General features: G+C 43.5%; 2 protein-coding genes across 4 annotated transcripts; one reads left to right on the top strand and one right to left on the bottom strand.

The window, feature by feature from the left end:
• Positions 1–399: 399 nt before the first annotated feature.
• Positions 400–8548, top strand: rps6kb1b (ribosomal protein S6 kinase b, polypeptide 1b). Its single transcript, XM_080007233.1, has 15 exons — positions 400–562; positions 2036–2079; positions 2189–2309; positions 2484–2552; positions 3276–3423; positions 3766–3823; positions 3976–4076; positions 4483–4573; positions 4662–4752; positions 4868–4975; positions 5095–5157; positions 5436–5513; positions 5937–6044; positions 6933–7045; positions 7566–8548. The coding sequence occupies exons 1-15, from the start codon at positions 494–496 to the stop codon at positions 7828–7830; spliced, it is 1527 nt and encodes a 508-aa protein (XP_079863359.1). The 5' UTR covers positions 400–493; the 3' UTR covers positions 7831–8548.
• A 297-nt stretch (positions 8549–8845) lies between these two features.
• Positions 8846–16296, bottom strand: slc33a1 (solute carrier family 33 member 1). Of its 3 annotated transcripts, XM_080006427.1 has the most exons (10): positions 16133–16289; positions 13757–14214; positions 13447–13606; positions 13165–13360; positions 12792–12991; positions 12350–12534; positions 11967–12084; positions 11145–11360; positions 10562–10774; positions 8846–9668 (listed from the first exon to the last, which is right to left on the bottom strand). In XM_080006427.1, exons 2-9 carry the CDS (start codon positions 14170–14172, stop codon positions 10607–10609), a joined length of 1659 nt encoding a protein of 552 aa, XP_079862553.1. In that variant the 5' UTR covers positions 14173–14214; positions 16133–16289; the 3' UTR covers positions 8846–9668; positions 10562–10606. The 3 variants fall into 3 exon arrangements, with proteins under 3 accessions (XP_079862553.1, XP_079862552.1, XP_079862551.1); XM_080006426.1 differs by having other exon boundaries at positions 8846–10774; positions 16206–16296; XM_080006425.1 differs by having other exon boundaries at positions 8846–10774.
• Positions 16297–20828: the final 4532 nt, after the last annotated feature.

Below are 20828 nucleotides of genomic sequence, written 5' to 3'. Positions count from 1 at the left end.
TGGGCGCCCGCAAGGAGCTCCAGATAGGCTCCATCGGCCCTAGCGGCAAGCGAGTCGAGAACTGCCCGACAAGAGTGCGGATGCGAAGGGCAGTTCAATCCCCAACACTCTTCAGACATGGGCAGCAGCTGGGAGAGTGTGATTGCGGTCACATGCTGTATACTGGAACCTAATAAATACTACTGCAGCTGCTTTTGCGACTATAATAACAAAAAAAATACTACTACAACTAATGATAGTAATAAATGAACAGTGCCACCAGTGATTATCATATAAACAGCTTGTAAAAAAATATATATATATTTATATACATGAACACATAAACGCGAGGCGCTGCTCCCAGTCTCTTCCTGCAACAAGCCACGCCCTCTCCACTGCGCAGCCTCAGTGCGGCGGCCGGTCATGGCGGCGGTGTGTGAGCGTCCATGAGGTGGAAGGCAGAGCCGATCTCACCGTGAGCTCCGCCAGCGAGCGATCCGACCGAAACGCGGCCATGGCGGGGGTGTTCGACATCGACCTGGATCAGCCGGAGGAAAACGTCTCCGACGATGAGATCGAGGAGGTACTTTAGATAATTAAAAAAAAAAAAAAAAAACGTTTCGGACGCGGGGGGACTTGTGAAAGAGTTCCCACAGCGATGCTACACACGGCGGCTAACCGGCTAGCTTGTTAGCATAGGCCCGGTGATGTGTGCTGCTGGCACCCGGGCCTGTCACCGCTGGGAGCGGATCATGCTCCCCGGCTGCCGTGAGCTCCCAACTGTCACCTGTCCTGGGGTGATTTATTTTATTTAATTTTTCAAATCAGTGTCGTTGCTTGAAACCCGGCAGACACGTTGTCTTACTTCTCGTCTGGCGTTCAGTTGCTGCCGATGCTGTCGTTGTATTCTAGATGCTCTGCAGTGGAAATGTCTCCCGGTGCAACAGTTTCTTCTGCCATGAAGCGCTGCTGCAGGGTGGATCCCCGTGGACCCTGCGGTCGATAGATAGTTGCGAAATTGTTTCAAGTGTTAAAGCAACTCGGATCAAAAACAATTCATTCGTGTTGAAGTAATAAGAATTTAAAAAATGGCATTAAACTAAAACAGAACACAGAAAATACAATTGGCTCTATGCAATAATCCTAGATATTAACCACAAATATGAGTGAAAATAGCAATATCCAAACAGTTAAAAATGGACAAAACTTGGAAAAATAGCAATATATAACAAAACAAAAAATGTACTTGTTAACTAAAAAGTTGACAATATAGAATAAAACCTAAAAAATAACAATAAATAGCTATATTAATAGTTCAGTCTGGCAAAAAATGCTAATTGTGCAAGTTTGCTGCTGGGACTGACTGCCTCTGTGTGTGCTCTCAATGACAGATCTCAAAAGATAAATGACTCAAGTAGAGACCATTTCAAATATTGTTGTTGTTGTTGTTGTAAAAATGCATGGTCACGTGAGACTCTATTTTGACAGCTGCGGAAACTACTGTTCAGGTGACTGTGGCAATGGATTGGGCAACTCCTGCCTCATTGCATCACAACTCTTGGTTTTTGTGGCATCATAAAACTGCAAAGATTAATCTGCCATAAACGATGTGTTGTAATATAAATAAATTTGTTTTGAATACAGCCATTGCAGATATTCTAATATGATAAGAGAAGATAAATGCAATCAATGGTAAGAAAATTGTATGTAGATGGGGAGGGGAAAGAAATCACAGAGGAGAAAACTTTAATAAACCATAACAAATACATCCCCAGCCTGACCGGACCCAGTTATTGGCCCTATCATTATCATTGAGGTATTGTGATATGAACCTAGACTTTGTCAGGGATTTAGGTTATCATAGTATCCTGATTGTGTGTGTGTGTGTGTGTGTGTGTGTGTGTGTGAGAGAGAGAGTGCATAAGTGCCAAAATATGAATACAGTAAAATTATCAATATCAAGTTATTCGTCAAAAAATGTTAATATTTGCTTCTGACAACGCCATTAATGCAGAACACAGCTGCGTGTTAACGTTCGTTCTTCCCTCTGATCCAGACTCAGATCACCGACTTCATGGACCAGTGCAGCGGCTTTGAGTTGTAAGCACTCAGAATTGTAATCATAATTGTGCATTATTTAGCATTTCAGCGTGCGTGCGTGCGCGCGCTGTCCCCCTCTGACCGGCGTGTCCTGAATGTCTCACCGCAGCAACATGGACGACTGTGAGAAGATCGAGATATCCGAGGACAACGTCAACCGAGGGACGGAGAACATCCGGCCCGAGTGCTTCGAGCTCCTGCGGGTGCTGGGGAAAGGCGGCTATGGAAAGGTACAGGGTGGTACCCACAATGCAACAGCCCCCTTGAGAAAGTACTCCCAACACACACACACACACACTCGATTCCCTCACGTGGATCGTGAAATTATAATCGTAAAAAGCAACTGAAAAATTTAATCTAAAAGTTGGAAAAACTAATGTGATCCATTTCCCCTCCCCATTCAGGTTTTCCAGGTTCGGAAAGTTGTCGGAGCTGCTTCGGGCAAAATATTTGCCATGAAAGTTTTAAAGAAGGTACATTTGACTTTTTTTATTATTATTTTTATTTTATTTTATTTGGAGCTTTTTCAAGTCATAGCCCAGAGCCTTTATCTTTTTAATCGTTCCTGATCCAAGTCAGTGAAGGCCACGCTTCCTTTGTACTTGGAGTACTTCTCGCAGGTTTTCATTGGGAATGCGATACGATGATTATTACAAACCAACGTTGTGTTTCATTTGCCTCTTGTCTGCGAAATGTTGGCTCTCCCCTGATTCCAGTGGCCGGGTAAGGCTCCGCTGCTAGGCGCTGGGCTGCCATCTTGGCCGCTCCGCTGCAGTCTTGGCGATCGCAAACACTCTTGAGCCTGTTAGATTCTGCCCGATAGTCTCTCTGCTTCCGCTTTGATTGACTGAAACGAACCCAGTGACACGAGGCGCTGCTGCCAAACTCTGCTCGCACCACTACGCTGCTCAACGACAAACCGCTTAGGTCCAGTAGCCCCCGGATAAAAGTTTGGATTGCACTGTGGAATTAATGGGGGAAATTGTGTGGAGGTGTCTGGTAATGTGACAGCGCCTCAGGGTTTTTTTTATTTATTTGTTCATCCATTTATTTTCTCACATTTAATTTTAATTGCACAAGTGAATATTTGTATCAGGCAATATTATCTGGGACAAAAAAGCAATTGCTTTTGCATACTCCCATCAAATGACGTGCTGATCGCGGTGTCTCCGTTGCTGTTGTCCGGGCCCCGCCAGGCTATGATTGTACGCAACGCAAAGGACACGGCGCACACCAAGGCGGAGCGCAACATTTTGGAGGAGGTGAAGCATCCCTTCATCGTGGATCTTATCTACGCCTTCCAGACGGGGGGGAAGCTGTACCTCATCCTGGAGTACCTCAGCGGTCAGTACCGGGGGAAACCCCCCCCCCCAAAAAAAAGAACAGTTCCATACCGGTAAAGCTGTATGTTTGTAAACGCCTTCCCTGTTGTTGGGCATCCCGGGGCTCTGGAACAACTTTCGGGGGAAATAATCTTATAATTCATTATTTGGTTATTTATTTATATATATATATATATTTATTTTTTTTCCCTGCCTTTGTACTTGTTGTACCACTTGTTTTTTTGTTTTTTTTGTTTTTCAGTTTATGTTCTTTGTGAAGCACTTTGTAAGTTGTTGTTTTTTTTTTTTTAATTGCTCTCTAAATAAAGCTTGAATAATAATTCACTATTATTCATCTTTCCAGGAGGCGAGCTTTTCATGCAGTTGGAGCGGGAAGGAATCTTCATGGAAGACACGGCCTGGTGAGCTCAACTCCTCTAATGACATCATAACCATGGGAAACGGAACCGTAGCGGGATTTTTTAAATTAAAATCCACAGTGAAAGGAAACCACGGCGCCCTATCACGTCTGTGTGTGAGATCCTGTTTTTATTTTTATTTTTTCGGTCCCTAGTTTCTACCTGGCAGAGATCTCCATGGCGCTGGGTCATTTGCACCAGAAAGGCATCATCTACAGAGATCTGAAGCCTGAGAACATCATGCTCAACAGCCAAGGTGTGTGTGTGTGTGTGTGTGTGTGTGTGTGTGTGTGTGTGTGTGTGTGTGTGTGTGTGTGTGTGTGTGTGTGTGTGTGTGTGTGTGTGTGTGTGTGTGTGTGTGTGTGTGTGTGTGTGTGTGTGTGTGGACTATAAATTCATTGCTTTGCTTATTTTCGCCCATTTGTGTGTTTTATTTTACCATTTATCTTAAGTTTTTCCCAGACCATTAAGCTTTTTGTAATGCTAATCGCCTGTAGATCCGCACAAATAATCACCACGACAAATTCCTCGTACATGGACCAATGATTCAGATTATTTCTGATTTAGAGACCCCAAAGTTGCCTTGAGACCAGGTCCAGCAGTTACGGGTGTTGTGTGAGAGTTGAAAGATGGCCCATGCTGTGCTGCTGTTTTGCTCACAGGTCACGTCAAGTTGACAGATTTTGGGCTATGCAAGGAGTCCATTCACGACGGCACGGTCACCCATACCTTCTGTGGCACCATCGAGTACATGTGAGCCCACACACACCCACCCACTCCAAACCACATTTCTCATTGTATTGTTCGCTGTATTAAAGACCTGTTTGCCCTCGTTTCCCAGGGCTCCCGAAATCTTGATGCGAAGCGGCCACAACAGAGCGGTGGACTGGTGGAGCCTGGGAGCGCTGATGTACGACATGCTGACGGGAGCGGTGCGTTTGATCCAATCTTTTCTCCTCGTACGTTCCGGCTGGGGTGCGTCGAAGTTGGGAGAACCTTTTTATTTATTTGTTTTTTATAATCATCCTTTTCACACTCTTATCTTAGCCGCCGTTCACGGGTGAAAATCGAAAGAAGACCATTGATAAAATCCTCAAGTGCAAGCTCAACCTCCCCCCCTACCTCACGCAAGAAGCCAGAGATCTTCTAAAAAGGGTAACTGTCCTTTTTTTTTTTTTTTTTTTTCACTTCTCTCGTAGTAAAGTATCGGAGTTGCAGGTGGTTCCTGGACTGTTTTGTTTTTAAGCGCTCGCTGTATTGCGCTGATTTCGCAGCTGCTGAAGAGAAACGCCTCATCGCGACTGGGTGCCGGGGCGGGGGACGCCACCGAGGTGCAGGTGAGGGCACGCAGAATTTAAAAAAATAAATGAATAAAAATACCTGACGCATGGTTTATATTCGTGTCCAAACTGGACCCCTTTGGGTCCAGTTTTTATCCATCTCTTCAGAAAAGTGAACTTAATTTATTTATTGTTCACCCACAAGATGAATGAGGTGTCAATGAAACAGTTTGTCATGGAAATAAATCTTATTATTTAATTGTCTTATTTCCTACAGCCTCTGATTGTCTTGGTTTATGGGATTTTTTTTTTTCCTATTTTGTCTTCCCACCCAGGCCCATCCTTTCTTTCGACACATCAACTGGGACGATCTGCTGGCCAGGAAGGTGGAGCCTCCCTTCAAGCCGTTCCTAGTGAGTAGCAGACCTGGAATTAGACCCAAATTAGAAACTGCCATTCCGGGCAGCACCGATTACAGCATTGAAAATATAAAAATAAAGTCAATAACTTGAGTTTGGAATTAACCCTTCGTTGGGCTCTTGATTATAGTCATTTGTGAGAAAGTGGATGAAAACTGTTTTCCAAAGGCTGTGCTTCTGTAAATTATACACACACACAAATAACTACTAAGTTTTTGGGTTGTTTTTTCTTTTGTATATTTTTCTTGTTTTGAGATCAATTCTCTCAATTTAATAGTAACAAAAGTGGTTTAAAGATGGTCACCCAGCTGGTCTTCTCCGGTTTCCGACTCGCCTGGTTGGCGACATTTTGGTTTTTCGCCACCCTCCTTTCCTACTCCTGTTTTTTTAAATTTAATTAAATTTATTTTTTTCCAGCAATCGGCTGAAGACGTGAGCCAGTTTGACTCCAAGTTCACCAGTCAGACACCGGTGGACAGTCCGGACGACTCGACCCTCAGCGAGAGTGCCAACCAAGCCTTCCTGGTGAGCGCCGCAACCGCTTTACTCTCACCTGCATTACCACCTCCTTGTGCTTCAATTTTGTCCTCAGAAATTTAAGGACTGGAATACCTTGAAAATAGCCTGAAGTGCTTGAAAAAAACCACTTAATTGAAAACTTGTGATACTCCCCGTGGTGTTAAAAAGACATTTCCAGAATCGCTTTTACGACATAGATGATGCCAGGAAAATTTAATTGAATCCAGCATGGTCGGAAATACATACTTATAGTATGACAGTGAGATTAATCACAGATATATAGATAAGACAACGAGACAAAGATTATATTATATTTTATGAACAAATAAAGAATCCCTTTTGTTTTGCACAAAGTCCTTGAAAATGGAAAAAAGTGCTTAAAAAAAAACTTGAGTTCTTGAATTTCATTTTGTAATGCCAGAATGAGCCCTGCAAACACCTAGATCAGCGATTCTCAAAAACTTTTGGTCCATGAACCAAAATTGTCACTACAACAGCAATTAACAACGGGATAAATTGTATTATTTTGGAGCCAGTTTGTGTAAATATACACATAACTCACATTTAGGCCTTTTAAGCTTTTAAGATTGAGGCTAAATAAGAATCGTTCTGACTGTACCAAAACTGCAACTGTTTCATGTGGATTTGAGTATCGCATTGGCAACTTTTGATATCGTAGAGCAGTTCATATATAATGATGATATATTTTCAGCCTATTTAATTACATTTTTAAAATAAAACATCAGTATTGGGGAAAGTCCTGCAATGTCCTGACGCCAAGGCTGAGACTCTGAGACTAATGCTGTCAGCTCAACGGGACTACGATGTGCCAAAGCTCAACTAGACCAGTACAATCAGGAACATAAGAAAATGTCTATATTTGATACTCCGTAGGGTTTCACGTACGTTGCGCCGTCGGTCCTGGAAAACATCAAAGAGAAGTTCTCCTTTGAGCCAAAAATCCGGTCGCCTCGGCGGTTCGTCGGAAGCCCGAGAACCCCTCTCAGGTATGTCAGTATACTCCCATCTATTTTTGGGCGGATTCACTGTGAAAATAATAAGATGTAAGAATGGGTTAAAAAAATGATAATAATAATAACAATTTAAGGAAGCTGACAAACTTAAAGCTGGATGATGCTTCTCCATCTGCACATAAGCCAACATGCACGGTCGTTTGCTTTTATACTCGTGCGGATTTTGTGTTTAACGTTAGGTGTCCTCTGGGGGGGCAGTGTCACATTTAGTGAACCACAATCTCCCGAAAACATAACAATCTGCTTTGTTTCAAACTCAAAAATATGAATATGCAAATAGAAATCCGCTGTCGAACCTCGAATTGGACAATTCAAACAATCGTTGTTGAGATTTGGGATTCTCAGCGAGCCTCGCTCCCCCATGATAACTCCCTCCGCTGCCTGTCTCCACGGAGGCAGCATCCAGGCGTAACGCGTGTCAGAACAGCACCTTAACCTCTTTAGCCCGGGTTACACCTCACAATTCTCCATCCTCTCTTGACGCCACCGCCAGCCCGGTCAAGTTTTCGGGAGGCGAGTGCTGGTCCCGGAGTGCCCTGCTGCCCGCCGGCGGTCCCGGCGGCGTGCTGCAGTCGCCCCAGGAGCAGCACCAGGCCATGGAGCTCGCCACGCCGGAGCAGATGGACGTGACCAGCAGCACGGAGGTGTCGGCGCCGCTGCCCATCCGGCAGCCGACCGGCGCCAACCTGGGCCAGGTGAAGCAGCAGGCGTACCCCGTGATCGCCAAGCGGCCCGAGCATCTACGCATGAACCTATGACCTGCTGCGTCACCGCAGGGGGGAGTCCTTAGTCATGTTGATACTTCTCGTTTTTTTGGGGGGTCCTTTTTTTTTTTTTTTTTTTTTTTTAAAAGAAGAAACGCAAAAAAAATACGGACGCTAAAGACAATGAAACTCTTTGAGGGAAAAAAAAAAAAAAGAAACTGCACGCAGTTTGTTTTTTTTCCACGCAGACATGCTACCGTCACGTCGCTGGGGAAGCTCCAGTGTTGCTGCAGCCACCAACCACAACCTCCACCTCAGGTCACCTTTGACCTTTGTCTGACACCACCCCCCCACCCCCGCCCCACCCCCGCCCGGCCCCAGCTCAACGGGACTAGTAAAGACTGATCATGTTTTGGCGTCCGGAGCCTTTGTACGGCGGCGTCATGCCATGGAAGATTATCACGCAAGTATATGACCCGACATTTACACTCAAACAACAGGACGACATCCAAAGTGCTTGGTGCTGTTTTTGAAAAATCAATCGCAGAAGTGGAATTTGCTTCCAGTTAAAAACGGCCAGGGAGACGACGACTGCCGTTGTTTTTATTAATATGCTTCCTGGTTCTGAACAAAATCAAGTGCGTAATTGTTCGGGGGCGTGACACAAACCTGTACGATTTGGGAGTGGAGGATCTGATATTGAACAAGCTTTATGTCGTAGGAAGTTCTACAAAAATAGCTGCATCAACTATGCTATAAAATGATGGATAAGAGAGCCTAAATAAATTAAAAAAACTTAATCAAGCTGCCGATGTTTTTGGATTTATTGACGCATTTGATTGTAGTGTCTACCCACAGCTCGTTATAGCCGATGGGGAAATAACCCCCTTTTTACGACTGAACTGCCGCGACACACACTCCCGCCGCACAGAACCTCCACCCGCTGTATGCTGATCCGTGTAGCAATCAAACTGGAGACGATGTGCGAAGATAACTTTTGGTTAAAATTCTTAGAAAACAAAAGGCGAGCAAGAGCCTGACGTTGAAACACAAAGCAGAAGAGTCTGTATTCATGTTTATTGTGTAACTGTTTATTTCAAGGTCCCAGGGTTATTTCTTCCCAGAGCACTATACAGCATGTCTGTCAGGATATTTACATTTTACTCCGTATGTCGTCATCCAGCGCTGTCCCGCCTTCTCACAAAAATATAATTTTGGATTGCCATTATCAAAAAAAAAAAAAGAAATCCAAAACTAACTTCAAATAAACATTAACTGAGGTATTGGCATATAACCCTCACCCTTTTTTTAACCATCTCAGAAATAGAGGAAACATTTTCCCTGATATGAAAAAGTGAACCTTCAAGCAAATTTAGAAACTGAAAAAATAAAATACAGAAGAAAAACTAAATGATTTCGCAAAGGGAGACGCAAATATTAATAGAAATTATCACAAATTACATTTTCCAAATCAAAACAAGTGAGAAATCATAGTACACCTAGAGGGTTAAAATCCTGAGGCACAAATGAACATGGAAGAACCGTTCGAAAAAAAAACAAAACACAGGACTGATGAGTTTTGTGACGTAGCTACAGTGTGGCGCCTCTGCTTCAATGGAATGGATGGTAGAAAGTAATTATCCTGAATGGTGTGTGTGAGGAGTGGAAATACAGGGAAAATAGTAACATGATTGGGTTGGATAGGGTTTAGGAATTCTACAAATCCTTTATTTCCCAACTGATTTTCAGAGGAATTACTGTTTCTGTTCTCTGTACAAAACCTGACATGGGGCGTGAAAGACGTTTCGGCAAGTCTGCTGGTGTTGAATTGGGGGGAAAATTGCCAAAAACAAATCTTCGGCGGGGACATTCAATGGCCAAATCAATCAGCCCTTTAAAAAAAACAACAAAAAACTTTCAGTTGAAAAGGGAAATTAGATTTTTGCCTTATTGCAAAACAAATACATGCATTTATATTAAATACGCCATTTGTGAAGCATTTTAAACTAGAACAAATGTGGCTCTGTCATTGATCTTCCAAAAGACTTACAGTTCTAATACAGTTTAAAAGAAAACTGCAAATGAAGGTTAAAGAATAAATTAAGTACAACTCTTTGGGAAGAAAATTCAAACCGCTTCATCTTTTGGTTTGGTAAGGGGGGGGGGGGGACAAGACAATTATACTCTAATCACCCAAATAAAGTATGGATAACAATTAGGAAGGATTTGGGGATTTTTTGTTACTACATTTTAGAACATGGAACAAAAAAAAGGCACATTTAACTGGAATAATCGATCAAAAAAGCTTGAGTGTGACACCCCACACTTCCTCCAGGCTGCTTTGAGCCGCGTGGAGACAGCTTGGATTACTCTTCTCCTTTACTCCCGAGCAGCCTTTGTACTGTCCGATGCAGAAAACCCTGCTCATTGTACTGCAGACGGACTAAAATAAAGGCCGGCTATGACTACGGTCTGATTTGGCTGTGGTATTTCAAGCAGCAGCGGAGTAAAGGTTGAGGGAACAAGAAGCGGCCATTTCCAAATCCTAAAATACGCTCCTAACGAGGTTAAATGGTCCGTTACGTTTCCAGAAGGACACAGTTTGAGCGTGACATAAGTTGCGACGAGGGAGACGCACCGTCAGTTTGCCTTACACGGAGAGTGAGACAGATGGGGGGGGGGGGTGTCTTTTTTTTTTTTTTTTTTTTGTGTGTATGGTTAAGTGTTTTGTCTCCACGTTACAAACACTACTAGGAACAGAAGGTGTGAGTGGGGACGACGTCACCTCCAGATACGTGGGAGTGCCTCTGGTAAAAGTGTTGTTTTGGTGTCACTGGCTTGTTCTGCAGCTCCAGGCGCTGGGACTCTCGTCCTGCAGCCGCCGCATCTTCTTCCCTAGCCACAGCCACCAGGCCAGGCCCAGCAGCACGCACACCAGCGACTCCACGTAGTAGCCATCCAGTGAGGTGACGCACACACCGCCTTCCTTGGTACAGAGCTGCAGTAAAGAATAAAATAAAAATGAAATAAAGGTGATGCTTAGAGTCTGAGACGGGGGGGGACAACTACACAATCCTTGTGATTATTTGGAGTAGACGGATTGATCGTAAGATGGAGCAAGACAGAGATAGATGTTTACGGATAAACCAACAAAATGGAAAATACGCCAAAAACCAGAAAGACCTAAAAATGTATAAAGATTTGTCAGTATACAATAAAACTAATGATAAATCTAAAGAAACAAGTCATCCAGACGAACAATAAGCCATAAAAATAAGCCAGCTAAAATGAGCCAAAAACTGGGAGTAAAGAATAGAAATAAGCGAGAACATTACAAAGAAACTCTTCGACCTCTTCCTCCCTCTTACCCCGGCTTCTTCCAGCGAGCCGCAGCTCTGCCCGGCGGCCCCGCGGCACTCCTTGGAGGTGAGAGGGTCCACCATCCACAGGGCCACAGTGGAAGGCCAGTTCCCCCCCAGGTTGGTGACTGTGTTCAGCAGGGTCATGTAGGTCCCCCCGATCAGCGGGTCGCTCACTTTGGCGTGGAACGCCATGCAGGCCACATACATGCTGTACAGCGCCACCTAGGAGTGAGAAGGTGAAACGTGTTTGATTATTAATATTACCAACACACGTTCGATATTGTACAACGACTTAAGCTTTTGTTGCACATTGTAAACTAGCCAAAAATAAATACTAACTTTGTGTTCTATATAAGAGGGGAAAATGAAAGGAAAAAAAACAAACATACATGTGGACTTGCATACATAATAGCGTGTTGAAATATGCTATATAGTGACATCTAGTGGCTAAAATGACTTTAACCTAAAGGGAAAAAAGTGCCTCCAGCGTTTCCACGTCTTAACAACGTAAGACGGTGATGATGGACTTTGTTTTGTGCATTTTATGAGAACCAGTATAATGAGGTGTATATTCTGTCACCATCAGCCTCTTAGGTTGGTAACCGAGTCAATTTTAAACTTTCAAGTTCCGAGGATGGTATATAATGCAATATTGCCTTCACAAGGGCTCAAAGCAGGAGTATTACAGCTGGATATCACAGGAAAATTTGAGAGCAAAGCACAGATTCTTGCTGTCTTACCCTCTCCCTTTAAGCCATGCATAATTTTGGAGATATAAGTGAAGACATATATGCAAATAATGAAGAATCCAGGGGAGATGATCCCGACCTGATGTAGTGCGTAGCTAAGCAGGACGATGGCGTAGTAGTAGACGGGTAAGCCTCCGTCCTGTTTGACACTGGGCGTCCACCAGACCAGCAGAGCGTACTCCAGGCCGATCAATAACCTGCAGCCACAGAACAAGCACAAGCAAACACTTGGGTACACACACACACGCTCATTTTATCATTTAAAGGAAAACTCCTGGCTCTCTGAATATTGGATCAATTATTGAAATTCTGACGCCAATAATTCAGATTTAAGTTAGTTAATAAAGTTTTCCTTTAAGGCCCCAAGCAGCAGGTTAGAAAAGCGGCAGAAGTGCAAGCACTTCCCTCCCGTCTATCCAGGCTCCTTTATACCGACTCTGCTGCCAGGCGGTGTGTTCCTACCTAAAGGGGAAAGCTTTGTAGAAGATGTCCAGGGGTCTGGGCCCTGCAGTGTACTTGCTGATGATGACAGGCAGGAGGATCTGCAGCGGCACCATAGGCACCGCCAGCAGCGCGAGCTGCTCCTTGGGGACGCCCGCCTCCACCAACTTGAGCCCCGTCACTGCATCTGCTGCGGAGAAACCCACCTGGAATGCACAGAATGACACAAACATGTATGAATGTAACATGTACATGATTCACACCCATGCAGCAATCAGGATGATGATATAAGTAATTCTCTTTGACACACTGAGTTCAAATCACTCTATAAGTATCTCTTAAACACAGCAATTCCTCTGCATGATATATTCTCAATGCCTCCTTTGCAGCATTGCACAAGAGTAAACTTTTAGGGTGCACTGTATTGCAGGAACCTGACACTACTAATACTACTACGAGGTACCTTAGCAGTGAGGAGCAGGCTGCAGAAGGTAAACACTGTCGGCATCTTGATGATGGAAAACAGAAGTTTGTATGTTTCCATGACGCCCTGCGTCTCCTCCTGGACTCGCCTCTTTCCTTGTCCGCGCACATTCTCCCTTTTAAAGATGGCCACCAGCGTTGTGGAAACGAGGAACACCATGCCCCAAAAGAACAGGAAGTCTGAAGCAGACAAACACATCACATTCACTGGCTTTCTCTTTTGAGGCCAGTTCGTAGGGAGCCGGGAAGGAGGTCTAAAATTAAGGCTATGGTTTAGTATGTCTAAAGATAGTTTTGGGGACACATGAATGAGTAACTCAGAAGACATCAATGGACGCCGTAACGCTACGTACCTGACAGTGTAACGACGCCGGTGTCTCTGGGTTCAGTTCTGAGGTATTTGTTGCAGAAGTCCGCCGACTCCAGAGCGAGGAAGAGCACATTCCCCAGGAAGTAACCGGCCGTCTGGCCCACAGAGTTGCATGTGGAAGCGTAGCCCACATTTTCTCTGGACAACATAGTTAGAGCCCAGCCGTCTACGGCGATGTCCTGGGAATAGGGGGCAACTTTATAAGCAACGTGTATCCGACATGCTTCGTATGTACATTATCTTACCAAGTGTGTTAAAGATCTACCTGTGTTGCTGCAAGGAAGGCGAGCATAAAGAAAACTGCAGTTAATGTCAACACGTCCGGCCCATGTCCTTCATCACTTTGCAGTAATGAATCAACCTTTTGGGAAAGAAAGAGCATGAAAAGGCCCAGGAGGTACTGGGTGGGCACTAGCCATGACTTCCTATGACGGGAAAAAGGAGAGAGATGAAAACGACACAAAAAGACAGAAGTTAAAAGCAAAAATGCAGGAGATGAAGACTATTATTAAGTTATTCTTCTCCTTCATCTAACTTGAATTTGGAGGAAACAAACCAAAGGACTTCCAGCGTACCTTCTCCCAAACCTGCTGAGGTAGAGCGCATCCACCAGCGGTGCCCACAGCAGCTTGAGGCTGAAGGGCCAGAAGACGAAGCTGAAGAAGGCCTGGTCCTTGTAGCTGACGCTCTTGCTCTGCATAATCAAAGGGATGCTCCCCGCCAGTCCAAGAGGAATGCCCTGAAGCACGTAGAGGAAGAGAAGAAGGGACACATTCCCCAGCTCCTTACGGATCCCCGGCTGCGCGATGAAATGTCTGTCATCCTCGGAGTCTGAGCCTCGGAGGAGACCGTCCGCCTCCTCGTCCATTCCTAGGCCGGGAGCCGACGGCCGTCCTCTGTCGCTGTCTCCCATGTATTCGAATTGGACGCTGGCACTCGCGGGCTTCCTCTGACGTCCGTTCTTGTGCGTGATCGAGTCGGAGAGCGCCATCGTGGAGCCGTGGGCATCAAACCAGCTGAGCCCCTAGAAAATCTATAGTGCAAAACGATAAAGGTATGAGCATCTACAAGCGGTTGAACCTGTATACCAAACTACACCGCGGCCACAGGTTTCAAGCAATATGGGCAAGAAAAAGGATCTCTCTGCTGCCGAAAGTGTCAAATAGTGCAATGCCTTGGACAAGGTATGAAAACATTAGACATTTCATGAAAACTTAAGCGTGATCATCGTACTGTGAAGACATTTGTGGCTGATTCAGAGCACAGACGGGTTGGTGCAGATAACGGCAAAATGAGGAAGCTTTCTGCCAGACAAATTCATGGGATTAAGAGAGCAGCTGCTAAAATGCCATTACAAAGCAGCAAACAGGTATTTGGAGCTGCTGGTGCCTCTGGAGTCCTGCGAACCTAAAGGTGTAGGATCCTTCAGAGGCTTGCAGTTGTGCATAAACCTCCTATTGGGCCCCTAAGCAATGCCCACAAGCAGAAACGGTTGCAATGGGCCCAAAATCATCTTCATGCCTGACAATGCACCATCTCATGCTGCAAATACCTCTGTGTCATTGGCTGCACATTGAACAAACGACCATTTTCAATTCTTTACAACTTATAAAATGTTTTGAAACTCTGTTGTGCATAATCATTTGGAACGGTGCATTTTGAGTTTTTTGTTTTTGAAAAAAAATACTGTTATCATTGGGAGGTTTGTTCAATAACATTCGAATTATACCCTAACGGTTGATGACTTGAAAATTTTATTTTATCAAATTTTACTTATACTGACTGTCATTTGCATCGACTATTTAGGAAAATCAGAGAAAAATATCATTTGCATAATAATTTGGAACGCGGTATAAACATGTGATCTAAAGGAAAAACAGGGGCATCCAGACAGGTGTCCTGGCGATTACCTTGCGATAGCGGATTAAATGTTGTGTTTTATAGTGTAATATAAACAGAAAGGATGCAATGAGCAGCCTTCAAGCAGTAACAGACTAAACTGCGCCATTAGCTCTGTCACGATCATGACATTTTCATTCACGATCAGCCGTGATCCATCTATAATTCTAGGAATCGCTGTCTGTATGTCCGTCCTTCGATCATCTCGACAACCGTTCATCCGATCTACTTCGCACTTGACGGGTGAATTGCTGGGGAACAAAGAAGTGCAGCGTCGAATTTGGTGCAATTTGTACACGCCTAACAGTAATGAACGCTTAATAAACAGCGAGCCGCTCTGCGCAGCCGGGGCGCTTTGTGACGTCATCCAATGCCACTAAGCGGGGCGATTTGTGACATCATCATCCAATATATATAAAGCACGCGAGGAGGCGCTGGAGACGCGAGCCCGGCGACTTTCACACACGGACGCCGGAGGGGGAGACCCCCGCACGGCGAGGGGAGCGCCGGGCAATCCGCATGGACTAAAGGAACCCGGAGACGACCGATCCTCCTGAATTTCCAATAAGCCTCCAGTGTATTTTCACATTTGGTTCTTTTTTGTTGTTGTTGTTGTTGTTGTTTGTTTGTTTGCAATGTCGTCCTTCCATGCTGTGCGATTTTGAACGGGCCCGCCGGACGCAGGGCTGAATCGTTTGACATTTTGTTCAACTAAACATTTAAATGTCTTGAGGTCTGAACATTTCGAACGGGCGTGTACTAGTGCAAATAAATGCGATTGACAATCGAACTGTCTAATTACGATTTTACAAAACGATCGCCATTCGGGGGGGGGGGGGGGGGGGGGTCAAGCGATGATACGATCGTGACAGCTATGGAAACAGATGTCTGAACACGAGGGAGATTGTAGTCCTCTTGTAAACCAGGTTTATCTTCAACACCCGACCAATGCTGCACTCGACGGAATAAAGTGATTTGACAAGCCACGGTGAAACGAAAGCAATGGACGTGCGTTTTACGTCGATCGAGGGGGTGGACGACTCCATGCATACCTGGCGGTGACGGCAAGACGGGCAACATGCTAGACGGGTCGTATGAAGACGGGCGACCTGGAGAACCTCTCACGGAAATGCGATTCGAGTATAACGCGTTTCGAACGGGCGGAGAAGGAAGGAGCGCGCTACTACCGTCCGTGTTCCTACTGCTTCCATCGGTGATGAATAGCAACGGACAACATACACACACGCACACACACACACACACAGGATGAAGCGCTTGCTGTGTGCAGCGCGCAAAGGGGTCCGGCAGATTCCGCTGACGTGTCAAGCGTCTTCCAGACGGTGGTTCCGCTGTGGCGCGGCGCACCGACGCCGGCGGGAGAGGCGCGGCCGCTTCTCTGCGGTTATTTTCCTGCGCGCCGTCTTCAAAAAGCTCCCGAGGCCGCCCGGGGTCAATGGCGACGTCTCTCTTAACGATCGCTTTTCCCTTCATACAACGGTCAACAGATTAGTAAACCTGTCACGATGTATGTGTAGCGCCACAAAATATTGGGATAGTTTGTGGTTTAGTTTAATGACGACGGGTCAATGTCAGGCCAGAGCAAAGTCCTGTAACGAGGGTTCGTTTTTATTTATTTTTTTCATCGTCGTATTGTCACGTCAGTGTTACTGTATTATGAGGAATGTTGTAAGAGCATAATTATCTGGGGGGGGGGGGACACATTTAGATCTGACATTCATATGCATGTAGGCCAAGTTTTAGAGTCTTACATCCGTGAGATAAGTTTGAATTCAACAATAGAAAAGGATTGAAATGTATGTTAAAATACAGGCCAAACGGTATTTACCTGGATATTAGCAGCGGGGTTACTTTTTAAGATCATTCTACAGTAAAATTATATTGCTATTATATATATATTTTTTAACAATTTAGAATTGTAAAGGCATGCCAGCATTATTCCTTTAGTTCTGTTTTTTTTTCTTTCTATTATTAGAATTATTATTATTATTATTATTATTATTAGGGTTAGGCACAAAGTTTTTGTTTTTGTTCAGATTTTTATTCTTCAAGCCATTCTCTGCTGAATGTGACTTGGCTCAGAAGCTTGTAAAACCCACAAACATGAAACAGATGATGACAGGTCCCAAAACTAGGAAACACATACAAAATTCTTGCATCTACGGATTCCTTGGGGCAGGGCTACTGAGCCTTGCATCATGATAGATGGTCCGCCAGTCCAAAACTTTTTTTTTTTTCCTAACTCCCCCTACAGATAAAGTCCAATGTTCATCAAAATTGGAACAGAACATGTCTGGACTGCCCAGAATAAAATGTATCCAATGGCCACAATTTTCAAAGATTAAAAAAAATGTCTGGGTGGGGCCTGTTCTACGTCATCATCATCCAATTTGGTAGATATGTGCAGGGTATGACTGAGGCACTGTGAGAAATCCGGTGTACTTTGGGGTGTACTTTGGTCAATAGGTGGCACTATGGCAGTCTTATGTGATATCTCATTTTTGTTGTTTCTTTTTTTTCTTTTCTTCCGAACCGCCACCAATCCCCCTCGTTGGAGAACTATCTTACCATGTTTTGGTCAATAAACAACTAATCACTACTCTAAGAGGGGTAGAATCACCACAGATGAGACAAATAAACATTGAACCAAACAACATGTACATGCAAAAACATCAGACGATAACACTGTATCGACAAAACAATTAAGTCCAGGAAAACTGGAACAGCAATTCGGCATGTGGCCTCTTCCTGTGATAGTTGTTGTAGTGTGTGTGTGTGTGTGTCTGTCTGTCTGTTTGTGTCTGTCCGTCCACCAGTGAGTGTACGGCACTTGCCCCAATTGGTTCTGGTGTATAAAGTCGATATTATATTGTAACGCCTCCAAGCAGCGGGAAAAGCCCCGAAGCCATCCCAGAGGCCCGCGGCCGTACAGACACCCCACGGTCAGAAAAGCCACGAGCACCTCGCCCTGCAGCGCACGAGGAGACCCCGCACCCCTGGAGGCACACGCATACAACCCACCCCTATGTGTAGGCACAAGACACAGGGGCAGAACCCCAGCCGCGGATGCCAGGCACAGACCGCAGGCCCGGAGCCAGGTCCCGCCGCGACGCCCGCTCGTACCCTGCCCAACAGCAGTGTCTCATTTGGCATTCAAGTTCAAGTTCAACATACGGTCATACATACTGTATATGCAGTGACACCCATTTGCGGCATGATTTCCCCCCCATTTTTGAATTGAGTTCAAAACGTTGGCTTTTTTTTCGTGACTAACTTCCGAATTCGGTCCAAATAAACAAAGTGGCCGCCACCAGCCAATCTAATTGCAGCATCAATTTCAAAGGGTTAGCTATGGCTCTTCTGCATTAAATTTGATGGTCAAAGTATGCACCAATGTAACTACTATTACGCTGTCAAATGTGGGAGGAATCGTCCATTAGGGAGCGCTATAGTGCCATTTTCTTTGCCATTTCTACACTGCTTTGGAAAAAAGAATCTCCCTAGATTCCTTGAAATGGCAATTTGCCTTAATTTTGTCTTCAATTGATTCCATTGATGCCAATGGTGCAATTGCTGCGGCTGACCTGGACCCTGTGCATTGCTGCCTGTAGATTTATTATTATTATTATTATTATTATTATTATTATTATTATTATTACTACTACTACTACTATTGTTGTTGTCATTGTGGTTATACTAAAAATATTATAAAAAAATATAGTCAATATTTTACAAATATTTTCACAATCCACAATCCATCTTTTGCATGAATCTGTGTGTTCCTTTTTGGGTAATGAATGGCCTCGCGTTCCACCGTGTGGTTCATTTCAGTGGCATGTGAAATGTGTTATCTTCACAGATGGCATGTGACACACCGCACAGTCGGGTGAAGCTGCATGTGACTGTGCGGCTGCGAGGTTAGAATCGATATTTTGACTTGTTCATGGGCGAGGGATATGTTTTCTGAACGCACGCTTGTATTTTGGAGGCGGGTGGCAGCGCATTAGATGTATATGAATTGTATTTTTTACCGGGTGCTGCTGCCACGATTAAACACTTGTTGGTATCTCTGACAGAAATCATTCCAAGAAAATGTCATCTGTGAAACAAAATATTTATGTTGTCAAGAACAACCAGATGTTTTCAGACTTTGCTGTGGAATATTTCTTCCACCACGCCATCACATAACATTGCACCTAGTCTTGTACAGTAGATTACCTACGGTATTTGAATGACAACAACCATTGAGCTGCAAACCAATGACAGGGTCTATGATCCTTCAGTCTGTGTATGTGCTTTACTTGTGCAGCTTTGTGTAACGTTGGTGGGGTGGGGTCTCCAAGATTCAAACCCTGGGTGGGTTTCCCCTTCCAGGTCCCGTTACACTTGACCCCAAAACGCCTCCTCCTCCAACGGGCACAGGAGCGGGAGAAAGCACAGAGGGCTTCTATTCTTCTGAGGAGGCCATCTTCGCCGAAAACACCTCAGGTGATGAAGTGGCACATGTTGGCAAATTGGCACATGATGACATATTCAGAGACTTCAGACACATTGTTAGGTGACAGCGGTGAAACCGTAAACACTGTGGTGAGCAGGAAGGCCGTCTTCTAAATTTACCAACAGATTCAATTTCAGGGCAAGTTACAATATAAAGGGACCAGAGAAAACCAAAAGTGGCCAAATAAATACACACACACGTATATGTATATATACAGTAGCTATATTTAACCTACATAACCCTGTGTGTATATATATGTATGTGTATGTATATATATATATATACAGTATGTATATATACAGTAGTTATATATAACCTACATAACCCTGTGTGTGTGTATATATATATATATATTGATATATGTATATATATATATATATTGATATATGTATATATATATCTATATATATATATATAGTAGCTATGTATAATCTATATAACCGTGTGTGTGTATATATATATACACACACACACAATGGGTTGTATGTATATATATGTGTGTGTGCGTATATATATATATATATATATATATATATATATATATTTATGTAGATGTGTGTACTATATATATATATATATACACACAGTAGCTATATAACTTATATAACCCTGTGTGTGTGTGTATATATATATATATATATGTGTGTGTGTGTGTGTGTGTATGTATATATATATATATATATATATATATATATATATATACACACACATACTTATATAACCCTGCGTGTGTGTGTGTATAATATAACCCTGTGTGTGTGTGTGTGTGTATGTGTGTATATATATATATATATGTGTGTGTGTGTGTATGTATATATATATATATATATATATATATATATACACACATATATATATATATATACACACACACACACACATATATATATATATATATATATATATATACACACACATACACACACACACACACACACACAGGGTTATATTATACACACACACACACGCAGGGTTATATAAGTTATATAGCGACTGTGTATGTTTATATATATACTGTTTATAGTATTACGCTATAATATTATAATATTATAATATAATTATTTATAATTATTATAATATTATACACTATTATATCTATATATTATTTTTTATTGTATATAGTATTTTTTCCATGATATATTGCCAGTTTTTGTGGTTTTCCATGTTTTCTTTTGCCTGTTTGTTTGGACGTGAGCTGCTGTAATAACGTAGGTATAAGTATAATAAAGAAA

Source organism: Zeus faber (genome assembly GCF_960531495.2).
Source record: "Zeus faber genome assembly, chromosome: 9".
Taxonomy (NCBI): Eukaryota; Metazoa; Chordata; class Actinopteri; order Zeiformes; family Zeidae; genus Zeus; species Zeus faber.
This window is presented reverse-complemented; position numbering and strand designations above follow the sequence as displayed.